We start from the raw sequence: 19052 nt of genomic DNA on the forward strand, positions 1-19052 counted from the left end.
GATGGAGGAGCATTCCTCCGAAACATATCTGGTTTTTAACCGATTTTATTAATTTTATTCAATCATTAAAAAGTGTTCATATAACTGTATTAAATCACTTCTATTGTATATAACTATATTATACACTAGGGAGCAACAAGTGTTTATTGTGTTAAACTATGCAAGAACAGAGTCGTATGTGGAATGTCAGCTTGGTTTTATACAGAAACTTTCCAGCGTATATGTTCCCAATAAATCAATGATGAGCAGATTACTAGAAAAATTTAAAGAGACTGGATCTGTGTTAAACATAAAGAAAACTAGAAAACCAACCGTTCTAACCGAGGAAAAATTAGACGAGATAGGAGTGGCCTTAGGAAGAGGTTCCAGAAAGTAGTTGCCTCGTTTAGCATATCAATGATTGTGATTTCGTCAAGTACTTAATAACGTGTTCAAAAGGTGCCAGGCTTCTCTAGCAGCAGAAGGACATCATTTTGAGCACCTTCTGTAAATAAAGATAAGCTTAATCTAGTCACATTACTTCTTGGTTTAACGCACAACTCAGAGACAAGCTGGGGCATGACATGGTGACTGTGCTAGGTGTATGCAGTAGACATGCCATGGGAGATATGGACAGGCGATTGCATTGTACGTGATAAACCCTGTATGTTACTAGTTACTTGTGGGATTCAGACCTGTCTTCAGACAGTTGACTAAACAATATACTATTACTGTACTTCAAAGATGTATACCGTACACTAATGAGATACTTTTGAAATTTTATAACGGGGAAGAAAATATATGCTTGTTATAAGCTTAATGTTTTTCATAGTAACATATCTTCAAATTTTAAAGTTAAATTCTGGAAATCAATGTAAATTAAATGAGGAATATAAAATATATATATATATATATATATATATATATATATATATATATATATATATATATATATAATTCTGTGGCTTGGTTCTAAAAGGGCCAATGTCAATTTTTTGTGCTTTTGAGTTATATACACTTTCGAGCTTATCTCGGTCTGTTCTACCATATACTAAAAGGACCAATGTCTGCTGCAGTTAATGTGGAAGGTACAGAGCCTTCACAAGCCAATGTCATAGGCTCACTGTACAAAATCTTACTTTTATAACGGCCAATGTTGACACATATATATATATCGTCCCTCCTCTGGCAAACTAGCGAAAGTGAAAAATAAGCGACCCTGCACTTAAGGTCTATATTGTATTATTTAATAGTGCAATATACACCTTAAGTGCAGGGTTGCTAATTTGTCACTTTGGCTAGTTTGCCAGAGGAGGGACGATATATTACTTTCTCGTGTTAAGGTAAAAGCTGTGTAATCAAGTAATCAAGATGTAAATTAAATTTTGTTCTCTCATGTTTGTGCTACTAATATTCAACAAAATTAAAAATATTTTAGGTTCACTACTGACGCACGCACGCATACACACACACACATACACACACACACACACACACACACACACACACACGATAAAAACTTACAAGAAAGATTTTATAGACTTTCTAAATAAAAATGACTTTAACTTTTATGATGAATGAATGCCAATGCATTTTCCACTAATGTTAACTACATTCATAATAAAAGAAAAATAACAACATACCAATATCCACAGGAAGAGATTCTTACAGTACAATTTTAATTATTAATATAAAATAAACACACGGAAATTCAATGCTACCTTAGAAAGTAAGAAAAATGTAGGTCAACTGATTCGGAAAACAGATAATGTATATCTTGATTACACACTTTTAATTAGAAAATTGATAAATTTTGTTAGATAAACAATTTCCCTGTGTTAATTGAAACTATAATGGTAATTTACTTTAGTTTATGACTAGTTAAGGCTTAAAAAAATCTGAAGATAGACGACATCAAGCCGAAACTAGTCATTAAGTAAGGTAAATTACTGGTACCATCAGTTTCAATTAACACAGGAAAGCGTTTATATAACAAATTTACCAAATCTTTACAAACAATGTATTAGTCTGAAGATTACTAGAATGCAATATGTAACAACTAGTATGTAGTATTACTTTAGATGTAATGAAATGTGCTGGAAAAGAAGAAGATAAAAAACACACACAAACAAAAGCAATTCTCATATCACGTGGAGTCCTCAGGAATTGATATAGGACCTAGAATTTGTTCCTCCTAATTGTCTGCTGTTGGCTTGGGTAGCGTAGTCGGTATAGCGCTAGCCTTCTGTGCTCGAGGTTGCGGGTTCGATCCCAGCCCAGGTCAATGGCATTTAAGTGTGCTTAAATGCGACAGGCTCATGTCAGCAGATTTACTAGCATGTAAAAGAACTCCTGCGGGACAAAATTCTGGCACACCAGTGATGCTGATATAACCTCGGCAGTTGCGAGTGTCGTTAAATAAACCATAATTTATTTCATTGTCTGCTGAATGTGAAGACCTTTTCAAAGAATAGTTGACCACCTTGAGGTTACTGGTTGGTTTAAAAAACCAGTTTGGGCTGGTGGAAGACCCGTATGAACCAGGGCACTTGATTTGTAATTGCAGATCCTCAATCACTTTGAAGACAATGACAGCGACAGCATCCGAAGGAAAACACACTAGAGGACATGCCACATGTGACAATGTGAAGTGTTTTACGAAATCGGCTGCTGCTTCCCTATATTCACAAGTACAATGTGATTTTCCTCCACGGAAAACTTTTTTTGCTTGGTTCCTCCAGATATGTGTAGTGATTAGCATTTCGTGCTGCTGTATTGTTTGTGAATGTAAAAATGAAGGTGTGTCGAGTTTCATAAAAATCACCACTGTGCTGAAGAAAGGCCCACAATATAGTATTGAATCAGAACACTAACAACAGTTCAGTATTGATCAAGAGCGGCTTCTTAAGGAAACATTTTTTAAGCAATAAACAATTTACAATAAGAGTTAAAATAATTTAGCTCTGTCTACTAGATCATAGGAACATGGCTAGTTTCGTTAAAAAAAATCGCGCTTAATGTGGCTTTAAAGGTGGTAATGGTATGCCACTAATATGAGTCAACACAGGAAGTGTGGTGGTGATAATTAATAATTATTTAGAAAAATAAACTTCAAATTTGAATAGGATATAACATAGGGCCTATTTAAAAGATTCAACTCTAAATACTACAAATACTGTAACCTCCTAGTATACAATATAACATAAAAATTACACTACCAGTAATAGAAAGTTATTCATATCTTAACATATTTATTTAAAGAAAAGACACTTACAGTTAGCATTGTATCCAAAACTCACAACAGGAGCCAAAGCTTCTGACACTTCCTTTCTTTCTCGAGTTGGACACATTGTGTAATCTAATACAACTTGAAAAGATACTAATCTCACATGTGTCTCATGGGCCAACAAGGTATAAATCATGCCCATCCCGAATTATTAGAAGTTGTTGTCCCTTTATATGAAAAAATGTATAACAATTTCAACGTTGTATGTAACAAAAATGTGTCATATCATGTTGGTGGAAAGATCATAGTTTTCTCACATAAAAATGTTTCCCCACCCCCCCCAAATGTTTAACACCCTCTCATTCGGTAACTATTGCTAGTAGGATCGTGATTTTTGTCCACATCGATAGAAAATCTAATAATGAATCATTTATTCCTCTAGCGTATTTCCATAGCATGAATGGTTTTCGTGTAAATTTAATTTAAAAACCACTAATTTCAAGCCACTGAATGATGTGAAGTGATTGTAACGTTGTAGTCAGTGAGAGAGAGGTTCATCTAAGAGACAGACCTGAGTTCGTTGACCTCTTACATACGTATTACGAGAAGAAAGAGTAGTGTCTTAGTGGCAATGTTGCCAGACTGCTGAAACTTCCAACTTAAATTCCTAACTAACCGTGCATTTAATAACAAAATGTAATATTGGTTTTCTATTCATTTAAGTGTAGGCCTACACTATCGTCCCATTCAATCTGCAGGGTTATTTCACTTCCATCTCATATAAAGGCATATTAAATTCACATTTTATCAGTCTTATAAATGGTATGCCATACTGCATACTGGCTCGTTTCCCAGTTTTCTTAAGCATACCTGACTCACACTGGCCCACTTTACGCATTAATCAAAAGTCAAGTTTAAATGTTTTATTACATGGTAACGATGTTGTAATTACACAAAACAATGAAGATGGCTTTACATAATTTCAGGAACATGTGTAAATATTATGATGGTAAGTCTACAGACGCAGTAGACCAAAGGAGGTACCATTTTTTTCTGTAACAACTACGTATTACAAATAGTACAGAGTATTGAGTACATGGTTTTACTTACCGACATCAAATATTTTCCACAGAATAGCCTAGAACTATTTGCCTATTGTACATAGCAATGAATGTATCACCACCATATGTTTACATCAGATGTCACGAGCGAACAGATCATCATTTAAATGTAAAAAACTATTAGTAATTGATTAACTAGCGGACTTACTCGTGTTAATTATGTAAGTCTGTGCGGCTTACAGCTGTTTTGGTGCTTCATCACACCATCCTCAGAGTCTACTAGATCTCGGCGTCATCTCGAACTTCTCTGCCTGTTGTGTGGGTGCGTTTGATTGTTGAAAAGTGTTGAAAAGTGGAGTCAAATAGTGTGTGTGTACTGAAATTGATCTGTGTGTTGAGAATTTTATCGGGGAGTGTTTTAGTGTGTTTGTATATTTCGTATTGTTCTAGTGTGTTGAGCTTTTGGTTCTTGGGTTGTATGTGTAGGTTTTCCATGTCCGCATTTATGTTATTGTATGTATGGTTAGAATTGGTTATGTGATCGGTGTATGTAGAGAAGTTCGAGATGACGCCGAGATCTAGTAGGCTCTGAGGATAGCGTGATGAAGCACCGAAACAGCTGTTAGCCGCACAGACTTACATAATTAACACGAGTAAGTCCGCTAGTTAATCAATTACTTATATTCAAGTGTTAAAAGTAGTGTACGCAAGATTCAAAATGGGTAAAACACTATTGTTAATTACTTCGAAATATGATCTCTTTCGACAATATCTCTATCTCCAATGGCACTAAAAATGCTTTTTGCTGATCTGGTCCAGGCCCCCAAACATTCAATGTCCAGAAATGTGCACCTGGATCTCTCCAGCAAACTTAAGTTCTTAAATTATTTGTGTCATCAGCAGGGAACGGATTTATATGGACTAAAAATATATGAAATATGTAAATATATATGTAGTTATTTTTACCAAAATATGGAATTAAATATGGATTTTTACCAAAATATGGAATTAAATATGGACTTAAAATTATAAAAAAATGACTATGTACGTTAAATATTGGTACATTTTAATCAAACTAAACAAAAAATATAATGGACGTACCTTATCTTCCAATGTAGTTTCAACAAAACACAATTTTTATTGTCTGTTACCATAACAATAGGTTACAAACATTTCTTTCAAGTGCTGAAAAGTGAATCTTCTTCTATTGTCTCTGAGGATAGATTTATACTGACTAAAAGAGCGTTCGACGTCACAAGAAGTAACTGGTACATAATTCAATTTCACAATGTCTGCTGGGGATAAGTCCAAGTTAATCTTCACTGTTGATTCACCACTCATCACAGCAACAACCTTTTGTAGTTCTTCATATCCAGGGTTTTTTGAAAGTACAGTGTCCACCTTAGCTCTTACTGCATCTGCAACTTTACCTCTACCACGATTCAGTTGTTCCACAGTACTATTTATAATTTCAAAACTTTCAGATAGTGAAAGGTGCCTATTTTGGAGACTTTTGAGCGTTTTTATGATGCATGAAAATGTATGCTGAATGTGAGCTAAGTCATTCTTCACACTTATGTCACAGGTAACTGTTTTCGCAGTATCAATTGAGACTGCATCTTCAGAGTCCAATGCAAGGAGAACATTGTTAATAGAGTCTATATGTTCGGCATAATATTCAACTGCTTCTAGCCATGTACCCCATCTAGTTAAAATTGGCTTTGGTGGCAATGGAATTTCAGGGTACATTTCTTTCAACACGTTAACTCTACTGGGAGCTTTGAGAAATACTTTTTTCACTGATGAAATCAACAAATCTACTTTAGGGAAATTGTCTCTGACCACTTCTGCCACACGATGAAATGCATGCGCCACACAAGTAAAATGAGTCAATTTAGGATATACAACAGATAATGCTTGTCCAGCTTTGACCATATAAGGGGCAGCATCGCTAATAAAGAATAACACATTATCGTACATAATACCCTTTGGCCACAGGATACCCATAGCTTCGTTGAACAGTTTAACTATAGTTTTGTTATTGCACTTTTCTAGAACATCACAATGTAAAAGAATTCGTTCAGAATATTGTTCACTTAACAAACCGATAACTACATTACCAACAAGTCTACCTTCTTTGTCGGGAGTCTCATCAATGGAAACCCAAATTGAACTATCTTTAATTTCATCTCTTATCTTCTGTATTGTCTCATCGTAGATGGATGGAGCATACGTCTTCCTAAGTGTTGACTCATCCGGGATTGTATGTTGAGTATATTTTTCAAGGAATTCCCTGAAGACCTTATTCTTTAGTTTGTAGAGAGGAATATCAGCAGAGATGAGAGAACGGCACAGGTCGATGTTAAACTCAGATCTTACATTCGATGTTGTTGGTTGTGTTAAAAACAATTGTCTCTGCTTGGAATTTAGTTGTTTGTTGGCCTGATGTTTACTAGTTGTAATGTGTTGTTGCACCAGGAAGTTTTGTGTAGATGATACTGCACACTGACACAAATTACAAAATAATATTTTATTGTCAGTTGATAAACCATCTTCTTTAAATTCTGAAATGTAACTTGTTAGTTTTGATTTTAAATTGACTGAATGACGTACTTTTGGCATATTTACCGTCTTTATAGTATGATTTACAAAACTGAACCTATGTGTACTCTGACTGGCATTTAACTGTTGAGCTGCACAACTGAAGTCTGTTAAAAATTTTAAATTAAATTAATACAGTTTTGTAACTTACTTTCCCATTGTTGATAGGACTGCTAATTTTCAAATAACTCTGATGTTAAAGGGATTACTGAACATGTGTTTAAATCTCTATTGTTGAAATGTATTTTTAAAAGTTAATGGAATTTTGTTTTGTTTTATTGTTAAACCTAATATAATATGGACTGTTTTATATGAAATATGGAAAATATATGGAAATTAACGAAAATATGTACTAAACTCTAAAATATGGAAAAATATGGAAAATAAAAGTAGGATTTTTCAACCCTACACATTGTGAAACATAAAGATAATGCAAAATATAAATTATATTAGCTTTATAAGTAAATATGTATTTACATATAAATCCTTTCCCTGGTCATCAGCATATGAGGCAGCAATACATCCTTTCATTACGATATACAACAGATGAATAGATCTAAGTTATTCTGTGGAAAATATTGGATGCTGGAAAGAGAAACATGTGCTTAGTACTGGTACTCTATACTATTCGCAGTATGCAATTTTTAAAGAAAAAATTATGTCTTCTTTGGTCTAGTTCTTGTATAGAATTATCATTACCGTTATCATTTTAATACCTCAACAGGAAATACTAAAATAATGGCATTCCCGGGAAAATCACTAGAGCAATCAAAGACTGTAAGCTTACCAGTACTTGAAGGAAAGTCTTTAGAAAAAGGTACCGGTAAACATTTTACGAGTACCGGTAATTACGTAGTCTGCAAAATAAACAGAAGAAGGCGTACACAAGAAATTATCAGAATTAAAAATGTATGGCACAATTTTAGGATATTGAAGAAGAAAACAAGGAATAAGATCACAGTGGAGTTTTATAAAACAACGGCCACACCTGTAGATTATAAATATGGCACAATCACAAAAAATTCAGTATAAAATACACAAAGAGCTAAAATGACTTTCTTTAGATGAACAAAAGGATGAACAAGATTAGATCATATAAAAAATGAAGACATCAGAAGATAATTGCACATGTACTGTTTTGTGTGATAAAATAAAAGAATACCATAGGTAATTGGTTCCAGCAAATGAATATAATAACAGACATGAGATTAGCCAAAATTGAGGTGAAATATAAATCAATAAGGGCATGAAACACAGGAAGACCGAAAAGACGTTGGAAGAGTCAAGTGTTTAGTCGAAACAGGCGACTATGTCTACTCCATGTACGGTACTGAAGAAGATTAAGGTTTATGACAATTCTGCTTGAAAATAAACCAGTAAAATTTCATAATAATTATGATTTAATGTATTAGAAATCTATACTTTTGAGTACCGTACATTTAAAATTTGTTGAGAAGCCTGAAATTGTATTTACTCAACATTATTATGAATGAAAATCAATACAGTAAATGTTAATACTGTATATACAGTATATTACGATACAAGGTTGGGAAGAACTATTACAAAATCGAGGAAAAGTTTGAAAAACGAACAGAGCTAATTTTTCACTTTACGAGATTTTGTAATGCATTTCACAAACGTGTATTGTACAACATTTTTTGCACGATCAAATTTTTAGAATTGCAAATACAATATAATTTGCATTGAAAATTTAGAGCAATATTATTCCGAAGCCTTCACAAAACTATACTACTGTATAATGGTAACTAAGTAACAATAAGTGCAATGTAATGGGTCTATTTCAGTGTAGTTTTATGTTATGAAGAATGGTTTCCCTAGCAACAAGTTTCTATGTGGGAATTCTGACTTTCCAAGACTAACAACAATAGCTGTTGGAAATACAACAAAAAACACAATTATATATATTATATTAGTATATTTTTGTATGTTTTAGATATTATGTATGTCAACATTATTTTTACAAGCTGTGTAATTATATAGAGTGTTTATTTAAAATATTAAATCACATTATAAAGAGAGAATTTGAAAAGAAATAGCTGCTCTATAACAAGGTGTAGTGGAATAACGGTTAACATGTCTAACTGTTCAAATCCTGGCTGGGACAAATTATCTGGTTGAGATTTTTTCGAGTTTTCCCTCAACCCATTAAGAGCAAATACTAGGTAATTTTCGGCGCTGGACCCTGGACTCATTTCGCTGGCATTATCACCTTTATCTCACTCAGATGCTAGAATAACCATAGCAGTTTATAATGTGTCGTAAAATAAACCAATTAAAAACAAGCAGTACCATTCGGTTATAGTCACATAATTAATATCTTTGCAGTGATTTAATACTTACTGGTAAATTTTATAGATGATTGTTAAGTTATACTGTTCAAATATTTAATAAATAATAAGGTCCAGGAAGATATGTCAACCAGACTAATAAAGTGTTACTCTATGAGGGGCCAGATGGAGAATGAAAAACTCTATGATTCCGAAGATTAATGAAAAATAAATTATTTTGTGAGGAGTAGACTACCGATACATTTGTAACTATTATTGAAGCTGGGTATGACAGAGCCATAAAGAGACAAAGTGGGACAAAAAGGAGATGAACAGTCATAAATTCCATAATTTATAATGTCCTCCTTTTCACATTACCACATTTCGTTTATAATAAATCACAAGTCATAGAAAAGTCTTGTGATAAGGAACCTCTACAGTCTTGATTATTAAGACCAAATATTACCAAGAAAACTCTCTTTGGCGTCTTCCCATTTTCAACCTGTCAATACACCAACATTACACAATACATCCATTAAATGTCTAAAGAAACATGGAAACAACACTTAATCTGTACCGTAAGTATTAATGTCATAAATAAAGCCTACAAATTGAATTAAAGGAAGTGTCAAACTTCCAGTATTTTCACATTTTCTAATGGTCAACAGTGAATTATTACAAGTTTCTAATAAAATACTGGATATATGTGAATACTCCGCGGATATATTTTTTTTCGGAATTTAGCGAAGAAAAAATGGGGTGCGCACATTATTTGAAACACAAATTAACTTACAGCCATTTATTTGTATTTTTTAATTTCCTCTCCTAAAATTAGGGTGCGCAGATTATTCGCATATATACGATATATACTTTGAACACATACAACCAGTACTAAACTGTAACTGAACTCATTAAAATGCGCATAAAAATTTCGTTTCAAACCTGTATGTGACAATTGTGATACTAGGTTTCGTTTATTGATTACCAAGCCATCTATGTTTTCTTCTCAAAAGCCTTAGTGACACACAAAAATATATCCAAGCCTATTATATTACATTGTTTTGTTTCAATGACCTGCAAGTAAAAGAATATATGTATATATATTGAAATTATGTTATATAGTCCCTTTTTGTTTTAACCAAATGAATTGATTTTCTGTCTGTAACAAAACAAAGCCCTTGGGTAAGAGAAGAGAGGGGGTGGAAATGGACCACATGCTGATTCGTTTACATCCCACTCGCTAGAGATCCTGCATTTGATGGCATCAACGCATAACAGATAACTCAGAACCTCTTATTATAACCCTTCCAGTTTCTTTAAAATAAAAATAAAGACATGTTCCCCCTCCCTTATCAATGTCTCAGGTCTCTCCACGGTGGAGGAAGAATGGAGAGAGGGGACACTGTGAGGTACTTAAAGCATGGGGTAGGTGTTCATTAACGCAGTCTGAGAAATTTCATCCTCACCAGCGTATCTCCTCATTTCTGTAATTCCTTTGGTGAGTACTACCATTGTTAGGTCTGTATGATTTGAGATAGAATTATCATGTAGTATCTTTATATAACTAAGATCGTTAGGTAATTTACTTATTTTTTAATCGGTTTGAAGGAGAATTTTAATCATTTAATGTATGCGATTGTGGCTCAGTGCATATCAATTGCACTTCTCAACCAAGAGGTCCGTGGTTCGATTCCCGGTGTGGATGGGGATATATCTCCATTCCACGGGGCTTGGTGTTCGTTTCTTGTCTTGTACTTATATGGAGAAGTCTCCCTAGTAGCCATGCAACACACAGTCTGGTAGGTCTGCCATGTGAAAGAGTCTTATGTTGGTTCAAAGAAAGGCCAAAACATCTAGATGATGTTGCAGCGCCTCAGGAAGAAGAATAACATATATATTGCTCCAGAAATACAATAGATGTCACTTTTGATGTATTATTGTTGTGAATGTTTATTCTCGAACAAATTAAATAGTAAAACTCACACTGACTGTTTGTGTGTAAAGACAGAGTGCAATGAAAGCAAATTTAAGGAAAGTTAATATTGATACTAATAAAAAATCTGATTAGATATTGAAGCATTATTTTATTTCTTTTATTTTATTGGGTTATTTTACGACGCTGTATCAACATCTCAGGTTATTTAGCGTCTGAATGAAATGAAGGTGATAATGCCGGTGGAATGAGTCCGGGGTCCAGCACCGAAAGTTACCCAGCATATGCTCGTACTGGGTTGAGGGAAAACCCCGGAAAAAACCTCAACTAGGTAACTTGCCCCAACTGGGATTCGAACCCGGGCCACCTGGTTTTGCGGCAGACGCACTGACTGTTACTCCACAGGTGTGGACCAGCATTATTTTAATAATTCAATGTTTTTAAATGATAATAAAACACCGCTTTATCAGAATCTGTAATTAATTTAGGCAAAACCTTCGAATTGTGTTGGTTGATAATATTATATGATAAGAGTTAACATTCCAAGGAATACCACAGAAAAGTAATATTGCTAACAGGAGAGTAAGATCTGGATGTTTCTATAATCAGAATCACATTTATTTTATTTTATTTTTTTAACTAATGGCGGGTATTTGACTGTACGTCATTCACCCATATGAAGCTAGTTGTGTAGACAAATTTACCGACAGAGTCATTGCCCAGTGTACGCTATAAGAGGCTGGTCTATGCTACACCCAAGATGAGATGAGATGATGATGGAGATTTGTTGGGATGCCACAGGGGAACCAGAACAAGTTATAAATTGGGGTACACTGGGATCGAATCCAGGTCCACAGGATTATAAGTCCAGCGCTCTAACCACTAGAGACCATCGTGGCGACTACATTTAAATATAGAACTAAGTAAAATAAGATAAAAGTGTAATAACTTTTAAATTAAACCTTGGAATTAGTATCAGTATGAAACTATTTTCTTTTACAGAAACAACATCCATCTATCTTTCCAACTTTGAGGGATTGTATAACTAAGTGCTGAAATCTATTTAATGTAGTGAAAGACAGCGTAGGAAATTTTAGCTCAATTCTTGTGTAAGACTGAATGGTACACTGGTTAGTCATGTGAACAATACCTTCTCGTTGAAATGTATTCAGAGTCTGAATGTTTCATGATAAATGTGAAATATTTCCCTTTCTCTAGAGTGTCTAGAGTATTACTATCTCAAAAAGTACAATTACTGTATATAAAAAATCTACTTCCATATTAGGAAACAATACACATTTTTAGATTGCCTGAACATGATTAGACTACCTTATATTCTTGTGGTACTGGGTAAGGTTAACTCAAATATAACCAAAATTCTTGAGGTAATTTAGAAAAATTATTTAACTGCTTGTACCGTATCTTATTATATTTTAGCTAACATACGTCAGCTCTAAGTACCTAAAGGTTTAGGTCCAATAATGTCAATAATTATTCATTGATTCTGGTTCACGTTAACACTTTGTTTAAAAAACTTAAAATTGTTAAACGACACGTTAAAAGTGTTAAAATTTTTAAAAAAGGTTATGTACCTTAGACAGACGGCCCGTTTCAATGCCGGTGCTGCATCATCTTCAGTGTCTTACGAACTACTGTTGTTCTTATTGGTATCGTAATTATTCTAATTTAGTACAATTAAAGGAAAAATACCATTATTCGAAACTTGTTTGATATTCATAATAATAGAGTATGTACAGTATATGCATACTGAAGGATCTCAATATTTTGGGCCCGATCATTTCAATTTTAATGCGTAGGTGAGGAGGGGGGAGGAGGCTCACAAGGGTGAAGCCCATTTTTTCAATAAATAAGTTACTCTAATTGAAGAAACGTTTGCCTATATAAAAAGTTCTTGGAATTATGAATTTTCAAAATTTTCATTTTGCAATTTGTACCAAATTGCTGTATAAAAATTACTACCGATACCAAGATCTTTAATATTTTTTATATAGTTTCTTGTCGTAACAGTAACATTCATATTAACAAACCCTAGAATATCTGTACTGCAAGAGGAACAAAACTTTTTTGTATTTTTAAGAAATTTGTCATTGAATGTTTTTTGTTTCAAAATAGGCTATCTGTTATAGATAGGATAAAGATTGAGCTACAGTTTGTTGATCTTACTAAGAAAAAAAGAACCATGCAAGATTTCATGCAATTATCTAAAAAATTCTGGAAGATATGATTTAAATAATTTTGAAAAACTGAGTGATACATTTACAGATTGTTGCGTGGTATTGTGTTTACATAACAGCAAATTTTAACGTGTAAGTTGGTCAATTTTATAGATACTGTATCTGAAAATTTATTTCATAGATGTAAAGTTAAAATGTCATATTAAATTACTATAAAAAAATGAAAAATAATTTTTTGACCCTCGAGGGTATATTTTTAAGAAAATGAGCTATGAACTTACAGATTGCTGGCTAGTATTGTGTTTGCATGGCAGGACATTTTAATGTATAACTTGGTCAATTTTACTGATATCTTAAAATTTCTTTCACAGATAGATCGATAAACCTAAAAGTTCATATTAATTTACTACAAGAAAAATGAAAACTAAATTTTTTTACCCTCGAAGGTGTACAGTATGTAACCCTTTAAATAACAACTTTTATAACTTCACTGTGTTAAATACAATAATTAAATTAATATGGTACGCAACCTTAGTGGCTAATTTCGTTATTTAACACAGTGAAGTTATAAAAGTTGTTAGCTTAACAAGTTTAACAATATCCTTAGTGAGACATAAGTGTTAAATGACTAATTCACTTCCTTAAATGCTTAAAACACGAGAGTAATATTCCTAAGAATGAGGTGTTGTTTTAGTTAACAATATATATTATTGAATGCTGAAGAAAGAGGTGGCATCATGCAATATATGTCATGCTTATTATTTGGATTTCTAAGTATGTACCGGTAGATACTCAGTACCGGTATCATTGGCGCTAACTTAGTAACATTTTTGGAAAGATGAAATTAGTAATACATATCAGGGACATGTTCAGGACGGAGAGAGAAATATCTGCTCCATCTTTTTAATTAACGCAAAAGAATGGAGTTATATTTTGTAATTTGTTTCTTTCTTTGAATTGTTCTAATATTCTTTCAAATTGCATTATACAGCTTTAATGTATACATAAACTTTGATTATGCAATCTTTAGTTGTTTACTTAATCTCAAAATTCTTTACTTCAGCGTATTAATTTTTTATTTGTTTTAATTTCTATATACAATATTATGTATAACTTTAGAATAACACGTACTTATATTGTTATTTATTTTTAAGATTTTTATATGTTTAAACTTCTCTAGCACTTATCTCTCATTGTTAAATGTTTTTAATTATTATATTACTGCCATTTTTAATATCTATTATTGTTCACGTGCTTACTAATAAACATATGTACCAGTAATGGCCTAACTATGCCTTATCTTAAAAAGTGGTAATGCACCTCTAATGAAATGATAACTGTTTACGCCTGGAACATAATATCGATGGTGTTGAACAGCAACTCATATGTCAAAAAAATTAACAAAATCAAATTTCACTTTACCCTATCAAAAAAGTCTTTTTGAATTTTCTGCAAAAACATCTTACGTGATGGCACGGATGCAAACTTTATAAAAAGATATTTAAATAGATACCCTCTTATGGCAGATACTTGTTTGTCATCAAGATATTAAAATGTTTTTTCGCTTTCCTGTAAAATTGAATATTTTTACATACGATATTGCTATTCAACACCATCGATAGCCTATGCCCATCATATGTACAGTAACAGGAAATGAAAAACTAATAACATATTGAAAACATTAAAAAATAGTGCGAGGAAAAATTTTAAAAGCAAACAATACGGTATATCTGTTACAGCAATGAAACAACTGGCAGCTGTAATTCTTTTCCTCTACCTACTCAGGATGGCTTTCACATCACCTGCCATCCAATTGGAAGATGATAGATATCTTGATAAAGAGGTGAGTAGTGCAATGTAATCAATAGTTTCTTTTAAATCTTTAATTTAATAGAGACAATCTTAAAGCCTGACATTTTTTAACTGTGTAAACATTAAAAAAATTAAATAACTAGCCACAAGAGTGTAATGTTTTTACATTCAAATGGTCCAGGTAAACAAAATATGCTTACTGGTTCTTAAAAAGTAATATGCTGGTATTACATTCAAAATATCTGAATTTAATCCTGTCTTGTGTAAGACTTTCGTGGCTATCATATGTCACTACAGTCAAGTGGCAGTAACATCATATATAATGGCATCATAATGTCATACCGAATCTTTTGTAAAACACTGCTCCAAAACTGTCACATCCCTTCAAGGATGAATAACTTTTGCAGTTCAGAGCATTGTTAAATCACATAAGATATGTGGAGCTTATTAAATGCCTTCAGCTGTAATTTTGGTGTAAGTCAGAAATGAACATTTCATCCACTTCCGCATTTTTTAAGTTTCTATCCTTACACAAAATATATGACTGTAGATGACAGCTCTTGCTACTAATTGTAATCATTTTTAAAAATCGAATCTAATAGGGACAGCATTGTTCTAGTAGTAGTAGTAGTAATAGCACAGTCTAGTATTTACAGTCACGAAGCTTGAGTTGTGAGGGTGCTAGGAAGAATAGACTGTGTCGGTACTATTTCGCATTGTCTGTACTGAGGCGATATTAGCGATTCTAGTGGTTAGCAACTACCAATGGAGGCATATTTACTATGTATTGAGCTTCGTGACTGTATATACTAGACTGTGGTGATAGTAGTAGTAATAGTAGTAGTAGTAGTAGTCATCGTCAGTGGTGCACTCAAGAATATGGTTGTGTCACTGAGCAACATTAAAGCTATATCCTTATACGAAGTGTAGAAGATTTGAGAAGTACAGACTGCATCACTGGCTGGTAAGATGGTTGGAGCTACCACACATTCCCCAGATAAACTTATAGAACTTCGAACATAATCGTATGTTCGAGCTTTTTTAAAAATAAAAGTATGTTGTAAAAAGTCCATTCACATATAGGCCTATTTAAAAATAAAAAACTCAAAGACCACACACTTTCCACAATATAATAGATATAGACAGAGACACGTCAAGGCATTAAAAAGGTTTTTTCTTCTTTCTTTCCCCTATTTTATTTGGGAGGATCTTGAGACCCCTTACCACCACTGTGGTTGTATCACTGGTGGTAGCAGTAGTGATAGTAGTAGTAGTGTAGTAGTAGTAGTAGTAGTAGTAGTAGTAGTGGTGGTGGTAGTAGTGGTAGTAGTTATAGTAGTACCTAATAGAAGCAGCAGTAATACAAGTGACAGAAGCCATGTCACAACACCTGCACCACACTAACACATTATAATGCTTTTCATGTGACTTAGTTCACACGTCTCATTTTCTTCATGGGTATAATATTTTGTCTGGGTGCAAGTAATATTTAACTTACCATAACTAACAGCGACTGAGTCTTAACATTACAACTAGGCAACATAGATTAAACACAAATGGCTCGTGTTGTTATGGGTGGCTAAAAAGCCGCGACCTCCATGAACTAAGTTGCATGAAAAGGGGTTATGCCTGCATATTGAACATAATACTGTAACTGTTCGTGTCTCCTGACCTGTACATGGAATCAGAGATGCTATTTTAGAGTCGCCGTAGTTGCGTGGTTCCGTCTACCGCACTATTGTTAAAGGCTGGCACCACGTGCTCGCATGGTTGCCGAATTTGCGCAGGAGTCATCGTGTCTTTTGTTTGGAACACTGACACTGCTTGCTGATCTTATAACAGTAAATGTGACAATGCTGCAACTCCCTCCAACAGCATAACGTCACCAGTAGCAAATCTCACGCAAGCATCAAGTCAGTTGACTCGTACTGCTTACTGAATGATGCTGCAAACTACAGCGACTCCACTATAGTTCGATAAATCTTTGACTATATAATCTAGTGACAGACCTAAATGTGTTAATTCAATGTGTTGTATGGAAATTTTCAGATGAATGCAGTGAATGCTAGAGAACTAACTAACTGGATAATGCAACTGCTTCTACACAAAGGGGAACCAACAATTTGCACTCATAAACGCAATTCAGAATTGATCAATTCATTGCTTGGACTGCCTAAAGTATTGAATGACGCTGGGAGGAAATAGGTAATTATCATAAGCAACCCTTCAACATCTGCGAAGAAGTTACAATTCCAAGAACTACAATATGAGAAACATATCTTGAATGTCTGTTCTATAGCATACAAGTATATAAATATTTAAATATCCTTTATATGCTGCAATACCTTACTAACTGCACTCTGTAATTAAAGGTCTTATGAAATTAATACCGTATTAATTTTTCTTTTTTACACACTGTAACATGCTATATTAAGTCTATTTCCTTGTCTCCTTCCATTTCAATCTCATATGAAGGCTATTTAACACTCATGTGCTTTCTCTTTTTCTTCTCAGGTGAAGACAACAAGTCTCTTCTTGTTATTTTTATTTCATAGTACAAAAGTAATATTTCTGTCAATTTTAGATTGAGGAATTTGTTCGAAAATTGAATCAAATATTGTTCTGAATGCGTGAAACTGATTAATGAATTATACAAATAAATTAATAAATTTAGTTTAATTAAATACTGCAACTGTTTTTATTAACATCCTACCATACTTTTCCTTAATAGACATGGAAACAATATCACAGTTTCGAAATGAGCGCCATCGCCTATTTACTTTACAAATCGTAACAAAATCAAAAGTGAATTGAAAGCAATTGTAGGTATATACGCAAGTGCATACACTTCCCACACAAACACACACACACACACACACTTTTTTTTATAATTATATTTAATCCCGTGAATTAAAACTCTTGACCTTCATAAGTTATTCACAATCTGAGAAAGATGGCTAGAATGGAAATAGAATGAAAAGCAAACAATGAGGGAAATATAAATACTTTGACAAAATCTGTCTCACAATAGATGTATACACCAAAATCTCACAAAATTCACTCTTGGAACTATTCAAACATATTCCTGTATTAAAAACTAAATAAATTGTGTTGGACTTACTAAGTTAGGTAAAACTAGTGCTGAGGAAATTCCGGTGATTTCGGAAGTGAAAAATGTTGAATTTAAAAGGGATTTTTGTGGTGATGCAGTTCATCGTTATGCAAGGCAAAATAAAAGCCTAAACTAACCAAACGTACCCTGTCACAGGTTCGCAAATGCAAAGTGTATAAGAAGAATATGAAGGGAACTACTTCAGCACTAGTTTAGCCCTAAGTTGTATTAACAAAGATAATGCACATGTTGCACTAAGTTATTCCACGTTTCAACTTTCGTAATGCAGATATCTATTTAATTTACACAGTGGAACTTCAATTATTGTTTTTAATTTGTTCCTCAAAACTGTAACTGTTATCGAAACGACAGTAATTGAATCATTTAATGTTTTAGTAAAAGATTTGAAGTCAATCGGAGTAAGCCGCTGGAAAAATGAAGCATGGGACAGAACCAGATGGAGGAGAATCATTGAGGCGGTCTTGGCCTAAGAAGGCTGTTGTACCATAGAAGAAGAAGAATGTTTTAGTGACAATTCATTCTGAAAATAAAATCTAACCACATATAGACATATTTCTTCCAGAGTTATAACTTCGAACAAAATATTTATTACACTCAATATCATCCCTTAAAACTATATCTTAATCCAACAAAAACGATTAAAATCCATTACATGTCTTATAGGAATATAACAGAAATGCTTAATAATAAATTGTGTGTAAATTAAATGAACGCCTATTTCGCGTTTCAATAGTGAATTCTCCATTTCCATTATAATGTCGTTATTTTTTTTACTTGATTATTTAACGACGCTGTATCAACTACGAGGTTATTTAGCATCGATG

At 33.3% G+C, this 19052-nt stretch overlaps 1 protein-coding gene across 2 annotated transcripts; it reads left to right on the forward strand.

The window, feature by feature from the left end:
- The first annotated feature begins 471 nt into the window (after positions 1 to 471).
- Pdf (Pigment-dispersing factor) lies at positions 472 to 18780 on the forward strand. 2 transcript variants are annotated; one of them, XM_069839555.1, is made up of 4 exons: positions 472 to 627; positions 15023 to 15126; positions 17145 to 17300; positions 18604 to 18780. In XM_069839555.1, the coding sequence occupies exons 1-3, from the start codon at positions 564 to 566 to the stop codon at positions 17298 to 17300; spliced, it is 324 nt and encodes a 107-aa protein (XP_069695656.1). In that variant the 5' UTR covers positions 472 to 563; the 3' UTR covers positions 18604 to 18780. The 2 variants fall into 2 exon arrangements, with proteins under 2 accessions (XP_069695656.1, XP_069695648.1); XM_069839547.1 differs by lacking the exon at positions 18604 to 18780 and adding an exon at positions 17610 to 17775 and having other exon boundaries at positions 485 to 627.
- Positions 18781 to 19052: the final 272 nt, after the last annotated feature.

This window comes from Periplaneta americana, chromosome 1 (genome assembly GCF_040183065.1).
Source record: "Periplaneta americana isolate PAMFEO1 chromosome 1, P.americana_PAMFEO1_priV1, whole genome shotgun sequence".
Classification (NCBI taxonomy): domain Eukaryota; kingdom Metazoa; phylum Arthropoda; class Insecta; order Blattodea; family Blattidae; genus Periplaneta; species Periplaneta americana.

Excerpts from the sequence above, each read along its gene's own strand:
- Pdf (XM_069839555.1), top strand. The coding sequence starts at position 564 with ATGGTGACTGTGCTAGGTGTATGCAGTAGACATGCCATGGGAGATATG. Across the intron at positions 628-15,022 it reads TATGGACAGGCGATTGCATT|CAATGAAACAACTGGCAGCT; the intron begins GTACGTGATAAA and ends TATCTGTTACAG. Across the intron at positions 15,127-17,144 it reads ATAGATATCTTGATAAAGAG|ATGAATGCAGTGAATGCTAG; the intron begins GTGAGTAGTGCA and ends GGAAATTTTCAG.